The sequence below is a fragment of the Phyllobates terribilis genome, unplaced genomic scaffold (genome assembly GCF_046119375.1).
Source record: "Phyllobates terribilis strain yellow unplaced genomic scaffold, ASM4611937v1 Scaffold_1__5_contigs__length_1240528914, whole genome shotgun sequence".
NCBI lineage: Eukaryota > Metazoa > Chordata > Amphibia > Anura > Dendrobatidae > Phyllobates > Phyllobates terribilis.
In genome coordinates this window covers 448,585,797-448,606,031 of record NW_027362761.1, presented here as the reverse complement: position 1 = coordinate 448,606,031, position 20,235 = coordinate 448,585,797, and the positions used below count along the sequence as shown (strand labels likewise).

Genomic DNA, 20,235 nt, shown 5'->3' with positions numbered 1-20,235 from the left:
CTATTTATGAAGATTAGGAAAACCAGTATATCATTCTGCTTCTGTTATTTAGCCGTAAGTGTATATAATATAAAGTATAGACGTACCTTGATCAGCTGAAGTCGCCAGAGTCTGATGGCCCTCACTGCAAGGCCAGGCCGCATGTTGTCTGCTACTGTGAGAGCCTGCGCGATCTACCATGGCCTGCAGCGTCCCCAGGCCTAGCTCTCATTGAGCACATCTGGGAGGTCTTTGGTTGGTAATTCTAAAAAGAGCTGCCAGCAGTGAATCTAGATGATTTTTGTGCATTCGGTGTGCAGAACATTCTTCGGACAACCATTAATAACCTCATTGATAGCCGCCAAGGCCGGTAACTGCGAGATTTTTGCGCTGAATGAATCAAGATGTTTAGAAAATTTAGATTCCATTTTTGCATAACGTTAACATGTCTATCTATTCTGTGATGATTATTATTTTTTTTTTTTTTTTTTTAATAATTCCACAACATTTCCTCTTTGTGGTTGCAATTTGACTGTTGAGGAGTGTGCCCACTGCCCTGCTATTCTGATAGTATTTGGATTGAGCAGCGGTCACACACGTTCTCTGCTGCTCCATTCAGCGTCTGTGGGACTGATCGAGTCAGACTCCAGTGGTTTGTTATAGGGGCGGTCAGGTTTCTGCCAAGCTTTAACACATTTTGACAGTATAAATAGTGCTACATACTGACCAGTCTTCAGTGCAGACTTGTTAGAAGCTTTAATGGGGTTTTCCCACAAACCTAAGTTAATTTTAATCAATACATCTTGGAATAATAATAACTTCCACAATTGGATGGGTTTATCTCAGCAGAGGAACATTTTATTTAATCTTATAATTGTGCCCCTGCTGTGTCCTGTGTCTGACCGTACAGGGACATGGTCTGATCATACCACAGCTCCTGGGCAGGGGAGGAAGCAAAAGAGCATATACAGACATTACAGCACGTGATCACAGCTGATTCTTTCTTTGAAGTAAAACATTGTTTAAAACCCCTTCATGACTGGAGCATTTTCCGTTTTTGCATTTTCGTTTTTTGCTCCCCTTGTTCCCAGACACAGAACTTTTTTATTTTTCATTCAATATGGCCGTGTGAGGGCTTATTTTTTGCGGGACGAGTTGTACTTTTAAACGCCATCACTGGTTTTACCATATCGTGTACTGGAAAACAGGAAAAAAATTCCAAGTGCGGTGAAATTGCAAAAAAAAAATGCAATTCCACAGTTGTGGTTTTTTTTGTTTTTTTTTAATCACGTTCACTGAATGCTAAAACTGACCAGCCATTATTATTCTCCAGGTCATTACGAGTTTGTAGACACCAAACATATAGGTCCTTTTTTATTTAAGTGGTGAAAATAAAATCCAAAGTTTGCTTAAAATTTATTTATTTTTTTAAAAAAAGGCACCATTTTCCGAGACCCGTAGCGTCTCCGTTTTTCATGATCTGTGGCCGGGTGAGGGCTTATTTTTTGCGTGCCAAGCTGACGTTTTTATTGATACCATTTTGGGGTAGATCCGATGTTTTGATTGCCCGTTATTGTATTGTACTGCTATGTTGCGGCAACCAGAAAAACGTTTGGATTTTTTTTTATCGCTACGCTGTTTATCGATCGGCTTAATTCTTTTTTTATATTGATAGATCAGGCAGTTCTGAACGCGGCAATACCAAATATGTGTATGTGGTTTTTTTTTTTATTATTTTATTTTGAATGGGGCAAAAGGAGGGTGATTTAAACTTTTTTTTTTAATTTTTTTTTTTTTATTATATATTTTTCAAAACTTTTTTTTTTACACTTTCTGCATGCTTCAATAGTCTTCATAGGAGACTAGAAGCTGCAGTTTACTGATTGCGTCTACTGCATACAGGCGACGATCAGATCGCCTGTATGCAGGAGAAATACTCCTGTGCTATGAGCGCCGACCACTAGGTGGCGCTCATAGCAATCTTTTCATGACAACCACAGAGGTCTGCTGCAGACCCCGGGTTGCCATGCCCACCCATCAGTGACCCGCGATCACGTGACGGGGTCACTAATGGGCGGGGCTAAGGCCGCGCTTCCAGCGAGGCTCTGTTAGATGTCGCTGTCAAAGATTGACGGCGGCATTTAACTGGTTAACAGCCGCGGGTGAATCGCGATTCCACCCGCGGCTGTTGCGGGCTCATGTCAGCTAATTCTTACAGCTGACATGTGTCCGGTTCAGTGCGGGCTCAGCGCCGGAGTCCCCCGCTGAACTGGCCTTTCAGACATGGTGCGTACTATTACTGACCACGTCGGAAAGGGGGTTAATAACAGGCAAGGCAATCAGCTGTGATTCCCATGCTGTCCTGTCTGTTGTCTGTATACTCTTTTGCTTCCTCCCCTGCCCAGGAGATGTGGTATGATCAGACCATGTTCCTGTACGGTCAGACACAGCCATTACACAGTACACAGCAGGGGCACATTTATAAGATTATCTCAGCACAGGGACATTTTTTTTTTTAAACACATCCAGTTGTGGAATTTATTATTATTCAAAGATCTATTGATTAAAATCAACTTTTGTTCGTGGGAAAACCCCTTTAAGTTGAGGTGTATATTTATTTATTTGTCATTACTTATGGCACACACCATATCTGTCTCCTGACTTTTCGAATTTTTGGATACGCTTGCCAACCTTTTTGAAAGAACAAAACTTATCTTGAGGACTCAGGGCCTCCATTGCTCCAAGTTAAGTTATTAAATTTATGACAGCAATTAGTGTACTTTTATAGCGAAAACCTACACAAGCTATATTTGAGTTTCTGTTACAAATTTGGCACACCTCTGGCTATCTGTGTAAGAAGGCTTTTAGCTGGTCTGATATTAAAATTGGTGTATGAAACACATGTCTTAAAGGGCTTGTACACTACTGGAAAACCCCTGATTCATAGGTCTTATTAATAGACCCGCATTTCAGTGCATCACATGATAAAATGAATGCCGTCATTCAAAAGTACAACTTGTCCCACAAAAATCAATCTCTCATACGGCTATGAGGACAGAAAAATAAAAAAAGTTATGGCTCTTGGAAGAAGGAAAGAAAAAAACCAAAAGACGTTAAGGGGTTAATAAGGAGTTGTCGAATAGCGGCCAACCCCTTTAATGAATTCCCTCTTAAGGCTCGGGCTACATGGCGACTTTGGCCTCAATACTTTATGCATGACCAAGGTTCACTCGATGACGTGGCTACATCTTACCATTGTACGACCCCCGAGGGTACTGTGACTTCATCAAGCAAATCACTAAACAAATCTGACAAGGTTGGACCTATTACAACTTGCTTGTTGTAGTCGCTGTACCCTCAGGGTATGTGTCCATGATCATGAGCCACTGCTGGTTTGACGCTGCAGCATCAGATGTTACAGCATAGTGGATGGGATTCCACTATACGTCTACGTGCACCTGCGGATCATCCGCAGAAACGGATATACGGCGCGTCTTTCAGATCTGCAGCATGTCAATTTTTTTTTTTGCGAGTCTGCATGTGGATTTCCCCCATAGACTAACATCAATGAGGAAAGTCTGCATGTGGGAAAAAAACGCGTGTCCACTCATTTGCATAATGAGGGCGGAAGTGGTGTGGATGTTATACAGCATCGGGGCCGCAGCGGGTCCTGATCGTGGGAACGTACCCTCAGGCCCCGTTCAGTTGCATTGTGGTACCATGTAGCAGCAGTACCGAGCAATCCTTGGTCACATTACTGGTATTGTGGTCAAAGTTGCCGTGTAGTTCCGGCCTAAGGGTTCCTGGCATTATATGCAGAATATCTATGCTAACATGGGCCATTTATACACACGTGGTCAAAATTGTTGGTACCCCTCGTTTATTGAAAGAAAAACCCACAATGGTCACAGAAATAACTTGAATCTGACAAAACTAATAATAAATTAAAAATCTATGCAAATGAACAAATGAAAGTCAGACATTGCTTTTCAACCCTGCTTCCACAGAATTTAAAAAAAAATTAAACTCATGAAATAGGCCTGGACAGAAATGATGGTACCCATATCTTAATATTTTGTTGAACAACCTTTTGAGGCAATCACTGCAATCAAACGATTCCTGTTACTGTCAATGAGACTTCTGCACCTCTCGACAGGTATTTTGGCCCACTCCTCATGAGCAAACTGCTCCAGTTATCTCGTATTTGAAGGTTGCATTTTCCAGACGGCAAGTTTCTGCTCTTTCGAAAGATGCTCAATAGGATTTAGGTCAGGGCTCATAGAAGGCCACTTCAGAATAGTCCAATGTTTTCCTCTTAGCCATTCTTGGGTGTTTTTAGCTGTGTGTTTTGGGTCATTATCCTGTTGCAAGACCCATGACCTGCGACTGAGACCAAGCTTTCTGGCACTGGGCAGTACACTTCTCTCTAGAATCCCTTGATAGCCTTCAGATTTCATTGTACCCTGCACAGATTCAAGACACCCTGTGTCAGATGCAGCAAAGCAGCCCCAGAACATAACAGAGCCTCCTCCATGTTTCACAGTAGGAACAGTGTTCTTTTGTTGATATACTTCATTTTTCCGTCTGTGAACGTAGAGCTGATGTGCCTTGCCAAAAACCTTCATTTTTGTCTCATCGGTCCATAGGACATTCTCCCAGAAGTATGTAGCTTGTCAACTTGTAGTTTGGCAAATTCCAGTCTGGCTTTTTTTATGATTTTTTTTCTCCAACAATGGTGTTCTCCTTTGTCATCTCCCATGAAGTCCACTTTGGATCAAACAACGACGGTGCGATCTGACACTGATGTTCCTTGAGCTTGAAGTTCACCTTTAATCTTTTTAGAAGTTTTCCTGGGCTCTTTTGTTACCATTCATATTATCCGTCTCTTTGATTTGTCATCAATTTTCCTCCTTTGGCCATGTCCAGGGACGTTGGCTACAGTCCCATGGATCTTAAATTTCTGAATAATATGTGCAACTGTAGTCACAGGAACATCAAGCTGCTTGGAGATGGCATTACAACCTTTACCTTTAACCTGCTTGTCTATAATTTTCTTTCTAATCTCCTGAGACAACTCTTTCCTTTGCTTCCTCTGGTCCATGTTGAGTGTGGTACACACCATGTCACCAAACAGCACAGTGAGTATCTGTAGCCCTATATACAGGCCCACTGACTGATTACAAGATTGTAGACTATGCTAATTAGTGGACAAAACTTGATTTAACATGTCTCTTTTGTCACATTATTTTAAGGGGTGCCATCATTTCTGTCCATGGCTATTTCATGAGTTTAATTTTTTTTTTAATTCTGTGGAAGCTGGGTTGAAAAGCAATGACTGACTATCATCTGTTCATTTTCATAGATTTTTAATTTATGATTACTTTTATCAGATTCAAGTTATTTCTGTGACCATTGTGGGTTTTTCTTTCATTAAACGAGGGGTACCAACAATTTTGACCACGTGTGTAGCTGCTTGAAAGTGGTGATACACTGTAACTTTGGCATAGGCATCTATTGTGCAGATGAATTCCAGAAGTGTCTATTTGACATACTTTTAGAACATTCCTGTACAGTTCCTTCACTATATCGCCCAATTTGACATCAGACTGCTCGCTGAGTGATCCAGGTGTCGATGCCACTGTTTAATGCCCAGCGACTATTGGGCATGGATTCTATTTAGAGTGCTCTAATGTATATATTTTTTTTTCATGATGGAATTCAACATTAGAACACTTTCATTCATTGTAAAAAAAAAAAAAAAAAAAAAAAAACACCTTACATATTTTGCGTAGGAAATCTGCTCTCCTTTTCTTTTTTTTTTTTTTTTTCCCTTTAACCAATGGAATTACATTGCTGCACACGGGAAGTATAGAAACAGTGGAAATGGAAAAAATAGTGTTTCCCCTCTATCCTGATATAAGAACAGGTCCCAAGTGATATGCAGAGGCCTTATCTGTCTGATATACAGCAATATATTCAAATAGGGAAAAAGGTGTCTGACGTGTTCATGTTTGGTCTGGAGATGGTAGAGTTATTAAACAGCCCAGATTCACATCTTCACTACAGACATACAGATAGGGGATATGTTGTTTTTCACTGCAAAAACGAGCAGAAAAAAACTGTTGTTTTAAAGAATAACCATTGTTTTATTTTCGGAATTTAAAAATGAATGCAAGAAACTGTGTAAATACAACACTTCATTCTGAATATGCTCTTCTTTACGTTCTCTAGGTACCGACACCACAAGAAAAGACTATGAAACCAACAGATACAAAGGTAAATTGTTTCTATCTGACAGTAACAACTATTCATAAGAAAATAACAATTCGGCTGACGGCCAGAAAAGCCCTAGCATGAGGAAAACAGATAAACGTGTTACTTCTGACCCTGATTTTACAGCTCTACAATAATGCTAAGCACTAAGGCTGGGTTCACAGATACTTTCTGAATTGTTTTCCCTTCAATTGTAGGAACAGGAAATAGATCCGTCACATAAATGAGATAATGGCACCCAGCGAGCCCATTCATTATAATGGGGTTCATTGGATTTCCATTAGATTGTCCTTTTTTTTTTTTTTTCCAATGGAAAAAGTTGTGCATCCATGGAGATCTATGGGAATTGCATAGTTTTGCTAATGCACACAACCTCACGGTAACAGCTGATTTAGGGGACCTCCATTATCAGCTGGTTTCAGGGAGACAAAGACCCTTTTGTTGCATTGCTCTTTATAGCCAATCAATGTTGTGTGATGAGGACTTTTAGTTTAAAGCCCAATATTTCAGCCTGCTCATGACCAGCAACATTATCATAGTGCTTAACCTGTGATCACTGATAAAATATTATCAAACGTCATGCAAATAGATTTGCAAATTTTCACAGTCAATGCCCTGGCCCAGAACGGCTGCTGATTCTCTGTACTCTGATTTAGGCCTCATGAATGTGGACAATTACATGCACTGAGGTTGGGGGGCCATGTGGATCTGCAGCTTCTCTGCTTGCCACTGTATGAGGTGCCGTATACTGTCATACTGATAAGTTTTATTCCCCTTACAAGAATTATACGGGTAAATGGCTCCAAAAAGCGGGGTCCAATATAGCCTGCTACAAAGAAGCCTGTGGGTGCTGTATCGCAACTCCGTGGGGCATAAAGGCAGTGCAGAGGCATAACATTTCTGTGCATGCACCCCTATGGGTAAAAACTCTGAAAATACTAGGCAATTAATTGCTGGATGAAGCTGAACATGGGTTAATAAAAAAAATAACTCAACACCCTCCACTCCCCCCCTGAATCTTGCTTACTAAAATTTAGAGAATGGGTTAAAAGACTATTTCTTGATGGTAGTATATGGTTTGTGTTGTATATTCACCATCGGACACTATTTTACAGCTTACATATGGAAAAAATCTACAAAGGGTGGTTAGTGACTTTGCATTATTTTTCCTTTTGTGAACATAGATTAAAAGCATGTTTTATTTATTGCAAAAGCGATAACCGCATGTACTTGCAGCATTTTGGTGGTGCCGTCGTGAGCATGGCCTTATGACTTACTAATTAGACGCTTGTTTCTTTTCAGCCAAAGTCCACACCAAAGACTGAAGCCGCCAAATCCACCCAAGCAGCTGTGGTGAGTTCCCAGGGTTGTGTGCTTCATCCGCCATCTGTGACACCGCGAGGCATCCGTGCTGCTGATGCTGAGCCTCGTCTACCAGGGCTCCTCATTTAGCTGAACTTTTGGTCTGATTTGTAAATGGTTTTACCATTTCATAAACTAATGGAATATCGCTGGTAAATGCCATCACTTTATTATCGGTGGTTGGGTCTGACCCCCGCTTGTCCTTCTGTGCACAGCTGCATGTCCCCCTTTTTTAGCCATGATGGGGCATGAAGGAAGGACGGGTAAAACCGATGTACTCTGATATATAACTGTGACTACAATGGGATGATAGGAGATTTATATGGACACTCAACACGTACCATACTGTGTCCAGAGAGTTGTCGACAGTGACCCAGATTTTCATGCATGAATCTCACATCACTGATACTGCAGCTACACAGAAGCCTAAACATTATTCTTGTATATCTATAGTGACAGCACAAGTGAAATAAACCTAAATACATAAAGAACTATCTCGTGTGTAGCCATCAAAAAAGGTTCATTGATATCCGTAAATCAGACATCTCTTGCATTCATTCTCTCTTTGATGTTCAATGAACGTACATTTTAGAAAAGAAAGGCTGTTTCGTATAACTAATAATGAATATACAGTCGTGGCCAAATGTTTTGAGACTGACAATTTTTGGTTTTCACAAAGTTTGTTGCTTCAGTGTTTTTGGATCTTTTAGTCAGATGTCTATATAGTTACTGAAGTACAATTATAATCATTACGTAAGTTTTAAAACTTTTATTGACAAATACATAAAGTTTATGTAAAGACCCAATACTTACAATGTTGAGCCTTATTTTTCAAGACTTCTACAATTCACCCTGGCAGCTGGATATCGGCTTCTAGGCCAACTCCTGACTGATAACGCATGCTTACCTAATCAGTGCTTGGAGTTTCTCACAATTTCTGTGTTTTGTTTTTTTTTGAAAATTGACACCAGATTTCAATGGGATTGAGATCTGGCGCATTTCCTTTCCATAGACTTAAAATTTCAATGTTTCGCTCTCCATGCCACTTAGTTATCACTTTTGCCTTGCGACATGGTGCTCCATCATGCTGGAAAAAGCATTGTTCATCATCAGTTTTCTCCTGCATCACTTGAAGTTGCTTCTGGAGGATGTTTAGATAGCCGTCTTTATTCATGGCTATGTTCTTAGGCAAAATTGTGAGTGAGACCACTCCATGGCTGAAAACCAACCTGACACATGAATGGTCTCAGGAGGCTTTACTTTTGGTATGACAGAACTCTGTGCAATGTTCACCTTTTCTTCTCCGAGCAATCATTATTCCAGGTGTCCCAAACAGTCTGAAGGGGGCTTCATCGGGGAAAATAACTTTGCAGGAAACACAGGTATTGTACTGCAGAGGACAAGGATACAGTTATTTTCTCTGAAGCCCCGTTCAGGATGTTTTGGACATTTGGAAGAATTATTATCCGGAGAAGAAAAAGTGAACACTGCAATAAATCCTGTGTCATGCCAATAGTAAAGCATCCTGAGACCATTCCTGTGAGGGGTTGATTTTCATCCAATCTATTGGGCTCACTCACAATTTTTGCCCAAGAACACTGTGATGACTAAAGAATGGTATCTAAACATCTTCCAAGAGCAATTTGCTTTTTCTAGCATGATGTAGCACCATGTCACAAGCTAAAAGTGTTAACAAAGTAGGTCGGTGAACAAAGAATTGAAATTTAGGGTCTATGGCCAAGAAATGCCTCACATCGATGTGGTCAACCCTCAAAAAGTGGGTGGACAAAGAAAAAACTCAAAAATTGTGATAAACTTCAAGCACTGATTAGGCAAGAATGCACGGTTGTCAGTCAGGATTTGGCCCAGAAGCTGATGTCTAGCTGCCAGGGCGAAGGTCGGAAGCCTTGAAAAATAAGGGTCAACACTCTAATTATTAAGTCTTTACATAAACCTGATGCATATGGCAATAAAAGTTTATAAACTTGACGCCTGACTTAAAGATCTAATAACACTGAATCAGCAAACTTTATGAAAACCAAAATTTGTGTCAATCTCATAACCTTTGGCCATGACAGTAATACATCTCTTGGAGTAAGATCGGCTGGAATAATCTTTTTCCAGACAACTCATGAAGAATGGGGGGTTCTTCAGGAATGAAGCATGTAAAAGTGTGCTCTATTGTCATCAGTTCTTATTCATCCAAATCATTGTGTAATGCTGATGACTGTTCTTGGAGCAGACAAGGCGATGGGTGTCTCTTTATAGTTCTCCTTTAGTATGGTGACACACCTGAAACCTATGTGATTCATTTGACGCCATCATCCTATTCAGCAGAACTGCCCCATAGGCTGAAAATACTAATTGACTGCAGTAATGAAATTGATTGTTCCATGCAATTGGGAAGGTGATGTATGATTTATGGCAAAAGCAGTGTAGTGAGAAATAATCATGTCAATTTTATCGAGCACTAATTGTATGAATATTATTACTTATCTAATATTGTCTATTAATTTTTCTAACCTTTTACTGCCCTCCCGACGATAAGAGGGTTAAATCCTTTAAATATACAATAAAAAAGGCTCGCTTACATGATCGTAGATTGTCTCATGCGAAAGAATTGGATCGACTATGCTAATGACACTCTGCTCAAACTCTAATCACAGTTTGAGCCAAGTGTCATCTTTGTGTGATCCGATTCTCTCGCATGCAAGAATCTGATCACAGGTGTGAAGAAGGAGAACTTAATTTATCCATCTTCTCTGTTGTCTGAGTCCGTGGATGTCGGACTGCACTCGGATGACTTGTATGGGTGCACGTGATCCGAATTCCGGTGCCAGTCGCATCGGATAGCACTCGGCCGTGTTATACGCTCATGTGTGCGAGCCCTAAACTGTAAAATAAAAAATCTTGTGTAGCCCTAATATTTTACAAATGCCAAATGAATCCATATCCATGTATGAAATCAGATGTAGAGTTTGAATTTCTAAGGGTGCCATATAATGGACTCGTACAACACCTATCCTTAATAGGATACTTAGCATGATGCCTCTATAAATCTTACTTATACTACATCTCTGATTTCATACAGATGTAAGCATAAGTCAATAGATTACGTTTATGCTGTATTACTGACCCAAACAACAGTTATACATTTTATTAACCACAAGCTGTGGATGTCTAACTTCTCTGTGTGATATTTGGAGAATATAAGTCGGTGGTTCCAATGAATAGTAAATGTGATGAATCCTATATTTTACTCCAATGTTACTACAAATGATGTGGTTTTGACCCTAATACTAAATTCTAGTAATGCTATGCTATGCCTGGTGCCATTAGTGCACAATAGTTTCCAAAGCACCAACTGTTGTAGATCCACCTGCATTGGGCCTTAGAGCCTCATTGGGGTGTACTGGTATAAAGTATGGTTAATTAGCGGTATGTTTAAAAAATAAAAACGTATAAACTGCTTCCACCAGTTATAATGTATCTTGTAATGCCTTTCCTCGTAAGAACGTTTTTATCTGAGATACTGTGCAAATGTCTTTTTACCAGCCGAAGAGTGCTACCACAGCATCATCAACAGCGAAGGCCAGCACAGAAAAAGTTCAAAAAGAAGACTTAAAAGCGGCACCACAGAAACCGAAATCTGACACCACTGTAAGTCTTGACTGTCTCTTCTCTATCAGATTGCAAAATGTGGCTGCACCACTAAAACAAAATGGTTTTAAAAAAATGGAGGTCTTATGTTACATGTTTGAAAGTATTAAAGGAGCTGTGCAGTCACACCAAATGATGATCTGTCCACCCCAACCGATCAGAAGAAAACTGCTCCAGAGTCGGTAGGATGTAAACACAGAGCAGAGATACAAACTGCTACTACATTCAATGTGTACCGGTCTCTGCCGGGTACTGCAGAACATGTCCTGTCAAAGAATAAGAGCTATTCTACAATACTAGGCATCAGCCACAATACATTACTGATGCTGCGTTCTGCAGCACGTTCCATGTGTTTACATCCTGCTGCCACTGATCGTTGGGGGTTCCAGGTGTCGGACACCCCCCAATCTCATATTGATTACCCGTCCTACACATAGGTCATCGACATGGTGTGACCGGATAACTCCTTTAAGTTGAATTCAAATGTGGCAGAAAGAATTTCTGAAAGTGTCTCATCTGAGTGGGGCTTGCAATGTACAAACAAATCAGATATATGAATGGATTTTTTTTATTTGTTTGTTAAAAAACAAAATTGTATTCTTTTATCATCTCTACCTAGTGTGATTACCCCTTTACTATTCTGGAATTGTTCCTCAGACCTTTGAATTTATTTTTTGCTTTGTTCTTATTTATTTCAGTTTTCAGTATAGCATTTCTCCATTTACCTCACTTGGAATAGCATTGTAAAAACACCCCATCTAGAACATGTGAAGCTCCTATACTTTGCTGATGCAGCAGGCTACAAAAACAATGTATTAGAATAATGTGTGAGCTATAAAATATTTTTTCTAAATATTCTGCCTACAAGTGAAAAGCTGACTCTGCCTTCTATTTTTGGTAAAGGCAAAAGCGGGTGCTGGAGGTAAAGCTACTGCCGTCGCTACAAGTAAACCTAAAGATGAGGTAAGTACCAAGAATTCTTACTTCTTCTTTTGATGGTGAGGTTTTTCAAATCAAAACTAGAAAAAAACTGGGTCCCAGGAGGAATTTATTTCCATATCTCACATATTCTAAATCATACAGATCTCTGGCTGGGAGGCGACTTGCGTCCACAGAAATCTTCTTCCCAGGCTTTGTTCACAGGAAAACAGAAGAAACCTAGCTCCACCACTGATCCCCGAGCCAAAGCCTTGCAGTCCTTTCCCACCTGAAATGGAGGATATTGAAGGAGATGAATCTCTAATAGATATGATAGATTTCTGGTTTTATAGACTTTTATTAAGGGACATACAACTTTTTTTTTGTCATCAGAAATTCGCTTTTCTCTCTCTTCTTCCCAAAGGAATCAATTCTATTATTTATGGCACTCTATAGATATTCCAATTGGCGAATATCACAAAGACGACAGAAAAGGTCAGACCTAGATGGGGGTGAGGTATGTTACCCACCGTGAGCAATCGGATGAGACATCCCCTGGCTGAAGTCGAAATGTGTAGAAGATATCTAGAGGGATTCCATCCTACCTCCTAGCAGGGTTGACCACTTGACTTTTTATTTTTTTCTGGACAGTTTAGCAAATCACGGAGAGACAATATTTTTTTACTGAGACTTTGGAAAACCATAATAAATCATTGTGTTTAGTAGTGATCCATGTCTACATCCCATAATTCTTATATGAAGACATGATCTGCATTCACTGTAAACTGATTATAATTACAATCAAAATAATCTGTATAATTTAGTTCTGCTTAAAAAAAAATGCGAATGCCTTAAATTTTATTTTTTTGTGGACCGGGCGAAAAAAGTGCCCTATTTACACAGACTGTCCTAGAATTTCTGGATATTTAACAACCCAGCCACTTAGGTTTAACATCTAGGAGGTAAATGGGGGATTTCATTGGCACATATAACACTGTTTTTATTAATCTGCCAGGCCACAAAAAATACTACAAAAGCATCCAATAAAATGAAAATAGTGGACAGCAATGTTAAAATGAAATGTTCCATCTTTTGTCACTTCTTTTAACTGCTTCAGGTTTCAGAAGCGCATCAAAATCTGTGAAATTGATTATTTTAGGTGTAGTAATTTCTTCCTCACCTCTGCTGTGAGATTACCCCCTTAGTACTCTGGAACTGCTCCTTGAACTATTGCCCTTGAATTTGTTTTTGGCTTCATTCTTTCCTAATGCAATTCTCAGTGTAGCATTTTCTCCATTTACCTGATGGTGGCCATCACAAATGCACCAGATCTAGAACATCTCATACTCCTGTACTTTGCAGCAGGACCATTTAAGCATATATAGCATGTTCTCCATTTTGCCTGATGATACGAAAATGTATTAGAATAATGTGTGATCTGTAAAATATTTTAATGAAATATTCTGGCTACAAGTAAATAGCTGACTCTGCCTTCTATTTTTGTTAAAGGCAAAAGCGGGCGCAGTAGGTAAAGCTGCTGCTGTTGTTGCTGCTCCTGCCATTGTTGCAAGTAAAGCTAAAGATGAGGTAAGTATTAGGAATTCTCACTTTTTCTTTAACGTTGACATTTCTCATATCAAAATAAACGATTGGGTCCCAGGAGGAATTTATTCCCACATCCTACTGATCTCTCTGGGAGGCGACTTGCTTCCACAGAAACCTTCTTCCCAGGGTTTGTTTGAACAGAAAGACAGGACAAATCTAGCCCCACCACTGATCCAAGCCAAAGCCTCGCAGTGCTTTCCCAGCTAAAAAGAAGGATATTGAAAGATTTCTGTGATGGTGTTCTGATACTATAGACTTTTATTATAATGGACTGGGTTTTTTTTTGTTAAAAATGCAGTGTTTTTTTCTTTGCATGTACAAAAGTTTCCACTTTCTGCCATTCTTGGCGCTTTGAAACAAAAGTTGATGGGGATTAAAGGCCGGGGACCTCTGTCAGTTTTCTTCCTGCGGGTCTCCTCTGAGTTACCTAAGCTGGCCATAGACATTGAGTTTTCTACACGTAGGATTCTGTATAGACGGCTCTTAAGGGGGGCAACAACTCCCCATATAGAGTATGCCCAGTTTAACAAGACCATAATATGGCTGAATTTAGAGCCGTGTTATGGGCTTCTATATTTCCCATTCTTTTTGCACCAACTTCTTGCATTGGCTCAAAAAATTGGATCAAAAAGTGCAGTTGTCTTTGATTTAATTGGCCGCAAGTTTCTTTTTTCTAAAAACAGTCGTACAATGATCTATAATGGTTACAAAATTTTTGAGCAACATGGAGTTGCTCAAAAATTTTGTGACCTTTTGACGCCTTCACACTCGCCCAAATGGGCGGAGCTGGGGAGGGGTTGGGGTGGAAGGGGGCGTTGCTACAATCACCCATCAAATTTATGGAAAGTGGCAGCATTTTTTTCCACTCTTTTACTGGAGTAACATATCTGGCGAGACGCCTCTTAATGACTTTGGGGCATATTTTCCTTGCACACCCCTCACTGTACTGGACGTGAGTAATGCACACTCCAGAAGAGATCGGATAGATACATGACATGTATACTTGTCAACTGATGTGTACGGATCCAACAATCGCAGGAAAGACCTGTTACTTAATTTAAGTATTTTAAAGTGTATGATTTCAGTGTGCGTCATATGTATTGATATCACCACTTTGTATAATATATGCATGTGTCATTTCACATCTTTATAGGTTAAAGAAGAAAAGAAAAAGGTGACTGTTGAACAGATTGCTGCTGTACCCAGCCCGGTAAATTGCAAATCATTTGTTATAAAATGCCTAGAAAATTCAGCAATTCATATTGAGGGTATATGCACACACTGTTTATTTCCAGGCAGATTCCTCCTGTAAAAAAAAAATGCGCTAAAAAACTGCCAAAAAGAATGAACAACATTGCTGTGCGTATATGTCCGTCTTTTGTCACTCCTTTTAACCACTTCAGGATTTGAACGCTTATAAGCTGTTATAAGAAGTGACCCCTTCATTCTTCTTGCAGCTTCTGCCACTATGTATAATACATGGAATTATAAAGAAATCTCTGGTGGCAAAGGCACTGTGATAGACATCAAAAAAGATACGTACGAGAAAAACGGATCAATTATTGTGGTCACTTTTTTTGTACATGGAGAAAAAAAAAAGTTTCTCTGCTTTCTGATAGTCTGTGAAAATCGGACTGCACTCAGATGTCATCCGAGTGCGGTGTGATTTTTTTTTTTTTTTCATGGACCCATAGACTTGCATTGCTGATTTCGATTCGACATTTGGATCAACATCGGACATGTCTCTACAATTTTCTGCAAACCACTTGGTCTGCGAAAAAATCACTGACATGTGAATGGCCCCATAGAGTATCACAGGTGTGAGAGCTATCCGTGAAAACCACAAAAGGCACTCCTGAGCCTAAGGGGCTCTAAATAAGGGCCAACACATTACTTCTGCCCTCCACTGCTGAATATAAAACGCCTGCTCCACCTGGTGGCCTGTGTGGTGCATTTCACAAAAACAAAAATTAGTTTCCAGGAGAAATTAGTCCAACCCCTTGATTTTATAGCACAGTAAGGGCATACAATATACCTGTCTCTGTTAATTACTATTATGACGGGGGTCTTGGCAGTGTGCTTAAGTAGTAACTGGTTGGAGGGAGCTATAATGGCCCCGATCACTCCGCCAATGTCAGAAAACTGTAATCAAGACTGATTGCTGCACTGAAGGGGTTAATAGATTCCCTTATACTTGTGGTCTTCAGCAGTAGAAGGATTATTACCACAGCTGATATTACTGGGGATGCTAATATATCCCTAAGGCCACATTCACATGTTCAGTATTTGGTGAGTTTTTTACATCAGTATTTGTAAGTCATACTTCATAATTCTCACCATAACATTTACTATAAATTCTGACACTTCTTTTTAGGTCTGTGTAAAACAACATAAAAATAAAAAAAAGGCAGATTTTTTTTTTGCACTCTCCCATAAAATTAAATGCATTTGAAATGTAATACAAGTTGTATTTCCCATATATTCAATGTTTGATCTGTATCCTTTTGTCAGTTTTGTAATAATTATCGTGTTTTTTTGTTTATTTGTTTTCTTAAGAGTGACAAAAGTGACGCCTTGGATCTCTTAATTGATTCTCTGGGGAGTCCGGGCGATGTGCCAGAGTCTCCGAAGTTCACTGGTCCAGAAATCACTGTACGTCTTGTTTTCTTCTCTATTGTGTTAGTAGGATGATTTTAGGTTACGTTCCTTTGCTTTCCTGGATTTTCATAATGTTGTCGTTTTCTAAATTCCATCAAATCATTAATTAGCCAGTGTCAAATTAGATTAAAGCCCTTGGCTTTTTCACACTTGGGCCTTGTATATCAAAACTTTGTTTTAATTCTGCAGTAAAAGCTCTGTGTATTTTGCTCTGAGATTCATATCACTAGATGAGACCTATAGGTCGCCAGCATGGAGATCCCATATACTGAGGTCCTGGTCCAAGCAGAAGCTAAAGCTTGGAGAATCTGGTGGCTTTTAGCCACATGGACTTTGCCTGCTGTGAGCACAGACCTTCCCGGCTTTACCTGACAGACCTGTGACCTGTACTTACATTGATAAAGAAGTCTTTGTGATTAGCATTGTACAGAAATCAGACGTTTCAATACCTTTCCTTTTCCAGGACTTCACAGCCACATCCGAATACGTGGAAGAGCTAGGAAAGAGAGAAAGCACAATCCCTCCCGAGTATAGACACCTGCTGGACGTAAGTTCTGGTTTTGGTGGAAAGCTTTTGGTCAAAGTTTTTATAGAACATTTTCAACATAAAAACATTGTTCTCGTCATTATAGGGTAAAGGAGAAAAACCAGCAGCTCCAGAGGAAGCCAGACAGGTAAATGGTTTCTGTTGGAAAATTATAATCTGCTTTCTTAGCTTGTCGGCCTTCAGTAAGAACAAAACCACATTGTCTCATGTAAATTGAATCTGTCAGCAGGTTTTTGCTATTTAATGTGACAGAAGCATAAGGTAGGGTCAGAAACCCTGATTCCGGGGATGTCACTTATTAGGCTGTGTGCTGTAGTTTTAATGCAATCAGCTTTTTATCAGCAGGAGATTATCAGTAGAGGACTAGGTATCATGCTCACAGCAGTCAGGCTCATCTGTGTAACCTGTCCTCCACCACCGATTGGCAGCTTGCACAGTGAACAGGAAGCTGTCAATCAGGGGTGTGGGGGCGGGTTATACACAGCTCAGCATTCTGATCTGTGCTACATCTACAACAGAGAAAACACGGATTCTATCCAAACTACACCAAGCAGCCAATAAGTGACGCATCGCTGGAATCAGAGTCTCTGTCCCTACATCAGGCTGCTCTCAGATTACATAGTAGAAACTTGCTGATAGATTCCCTCTAAAGAAAGACATTTAAAATAACATAAATTGAAGAAGTCTCTAAGGAACTGGTAAAACAAAGTGACATTATAGAATAAACCTCTTTTAACTCCCTCCTCCCCATCATCAACACCCTAGGCACCTGCTTTTACTTTTTGGCAGCCAGACCTGGATGGCCTAGTGGCACTTATGAATATACTGTGTATTTCTAGGACATTATTTCACTTCGCTAAATGTGAACCATGTAGGCCCCCGATTCATTTTGTGTGCCACCTTTAATAAAGGAAATGCTAGAGTAAAAGCCACCTAATTTATTAAGCGGCATGAATTTAACTGCTGGGTGCCACCACCAGAAATGCTACTGCTAGTTGAGGGCTGGTGTATATGTGTCGGGGCGTGCTTGTCCACAGTTCTGGCCAAAACACCAAAAGTCGCAGTTTAAACTTGCACGAAAATTTTGCGACATCCCAAGCAGATTTACTTTAGAATTCTGGCGAAAACAGTTTGACAAATCGCACCTGTAATGCCCTTGCATTGAGTTTATATTACCAAAATGATAATACATGTGACATTTTCCTGTGTTTCTGCAGAGCTTGGGAGAAGATGATCTTGTTGCAGCGTTTTCTTCTGATTTTGTCAGTTGTCAGGCACCTCCCGAAGAAAAGAGACCTAAACTAGAAGAGGTAACAGCAGCCATCTCTATTAAAAAAAATTGGCTCATGTGCACCGTCCTCGCGTACCTGGCAGAGCAATGATCCTAAAGTCTGTGCCAAGCCACACTGTGTTCCTAGGTTTCCATACCATGAAAATGTACCTTCTGTAGAGCACCACATTACTGAGATATTATACGTCCCGCTTACAGCAGATTACAGTATCTGATTATTTGTGTACATTTATTTGCTTTTTGTCGCTTTTTCTATTTGTATTTCACATTCACATAAGCAGCTAGTTGTCTCTGATTATGTTCAGTTATAGAAGTGTTGCCAACGTGATGAGTACCAAGGAAGAAAATCGTTTATCCTGAGATAATTTTTAGTACTCAGTGCCTTACATGCATTAGGTGGACCCAAGAGACTAATTTTAATTATTCTTTAATGTGCAGAAAAAAGAAGCCAAACCAATATCATCGGGGCCAGCTGCTCCTGTACAGCCCAGCTCCGAGGTAAGAACATCAGATCATCCACTCACTTCTTTCCTTTCCAGAAAAACGTAAGTAGTGTATGTTCACACAACGTCATTTGGGCTACGTTCCCATGATGAGTTTTTGGTGAGTTTTTGATGCTGTGTATTTTTGCTGCGTCAAAGACGCAGCATCTTACAGTTCCAGCAAAGTGGATGGGATTTTTAGAAATCTCCTGCCCACTGTGCATTTTTTGACCTGCGATGCTTTTTTCAAATTCTCGGGCATGTCAGTTTCTCTTGCGGATATACTGAGTTGTCTATGCAGATTTTCCCCATAGACTTGCATTAGGTGCAGAAAATACGCAGGTAGAAAACGCACGTGCCTTTTTAGTCCATTTCTGTGGCTGAAACGCATCAAAAACGCATGTAATCCACACTTTGGTGTGTCAATAAAGTTTTGTCAAATACCAGGAAGCATCAAAAACAAAGCTGCTGTTAAGGGTTTACCGCGACAGAGAGAGGCCAGAAGACCGCTGTGTATGATTTCACGTGCTCCTGCGCTGATTAGAAGCACTTCAACATCATATTAAACGGTGCAGGTTTCTTCTAGCAGTGCAAGGGTTAATCTGTGCAGTTGAGCGCTTTCCTGCTTTGATGATATCAGCTGTTCAGTATTGGCCACTCCCCTCTGCTATATATACTTGCCTCTGGCAGAGATTGCCAGTGTTAGTGCATAACGCTTAGTTCTGGAGTTGGATGTGTTGGTTGTATGAGGAGGCGTTTTCGAGTGTTGATCTGAAGACTGTTGCTTGGTGATTAGTCTATGTGCATGTCCTCACATCCTCTATTTGTTTTTTTTTTCTTTTTACTTCCCGGTGTTCCTCTGTTTGTGAGTGCATATTTGTATGATTGGTATTTCATTTATCCCTGTACATCTTCCGTTGTTAGTCTGGTTTTTGTTTTCTTATACACTACAACTTCCCACTTCCCTGGGTGGGACAGGGGACTGATAAGGGCTGATTTAGGAGCTCAGCAAGTCACATGGCGCCGGCATCTACACCATCAGAAGTAATCCGGAGAGCAGGGTTAGCTAGGGCTCCCCTAGCTTTCGGGATGGGGAAGGAGCCCCTAGCTCTGGGATATCCTACAACAGAGTCATGACAGCTGCTTTATTTAAAGCATGACACACCAAAAAGAGACAAAATATGTGATTAAAAAGTGCAATGAAAAAATGCAAGTAACCTAATTTAAATAATAGGTGCAGGAAATGTGCAACACTAAAAACTCACTAAAAGCTCATCGTGGGAATGTAGCCTTGCAGGCAGATTCTGCATGGAGCCCACCAGAAAAAGCACTCTTCCGGAATGTAAAAGGCGTTGTGTGCACATAACCTGATGATGTTTTTTAACAGCTTTTGTCAAGTTGGATGTGAGGTTATCGGCCATCTTCAGCAATTGGCAAGAAAGCAGCCAGCAGTAGAGAAA

General features: G+C 40.2%; 1 protein-coding gene across 5 annotated transcripts in view; it reads left to right on the top strand.

The window, feature by feature from the left end:
- Positions 1-20,235, top strand: part of CAST (calpastatin) — a 195,332-nt gene that overhangs the window by 144,558 nt on the left and 30,539 nt on the right. For all 5 annotated transcript variants that reach the window (XM_073678218.1, XM_073678209.1, XM_073678226.1 and 2 more), the window contains 11 exons: positions 6,211-6,255; positions 7,555-7,605; positions 11,170-11,274; positions 12,178-12,237; positions 13,702-13,779; positions 14,951-15,007; positions 16,354-16,449; positions 16,919-17,002; positions 17,088-17,129; positions 18,220-18,312; positions 18,732-18,791. In XM_073678218.1, coding sequence (XP_073534319.1) covers positions 6,211-6,255; positions 7,555-7,605; positions 11,170-11,274; positions 12,178-12,237; positions 13,702-13,779; positions 14,951-15,007; positions 16,354-16,449; positions 16,919-17,002; positions 17,088-17,129; positions 18,220-18,312; positions 18,732-18,791 — 771 coding nt within the window. The remainder of the gene's footprint in view (positions 1-6,210; positions 6,256-7,554; positions 7,606-11,169; positions 11,275-12,177; positions 12,238-13,701; positions 13,780-14,950; positions 15,008-16,353; positions 16,450-16,918; positions 17,003-17,087; positions 17,130-18,219; positions 18,313-18,731; positions 18,792-20,235) is intronic.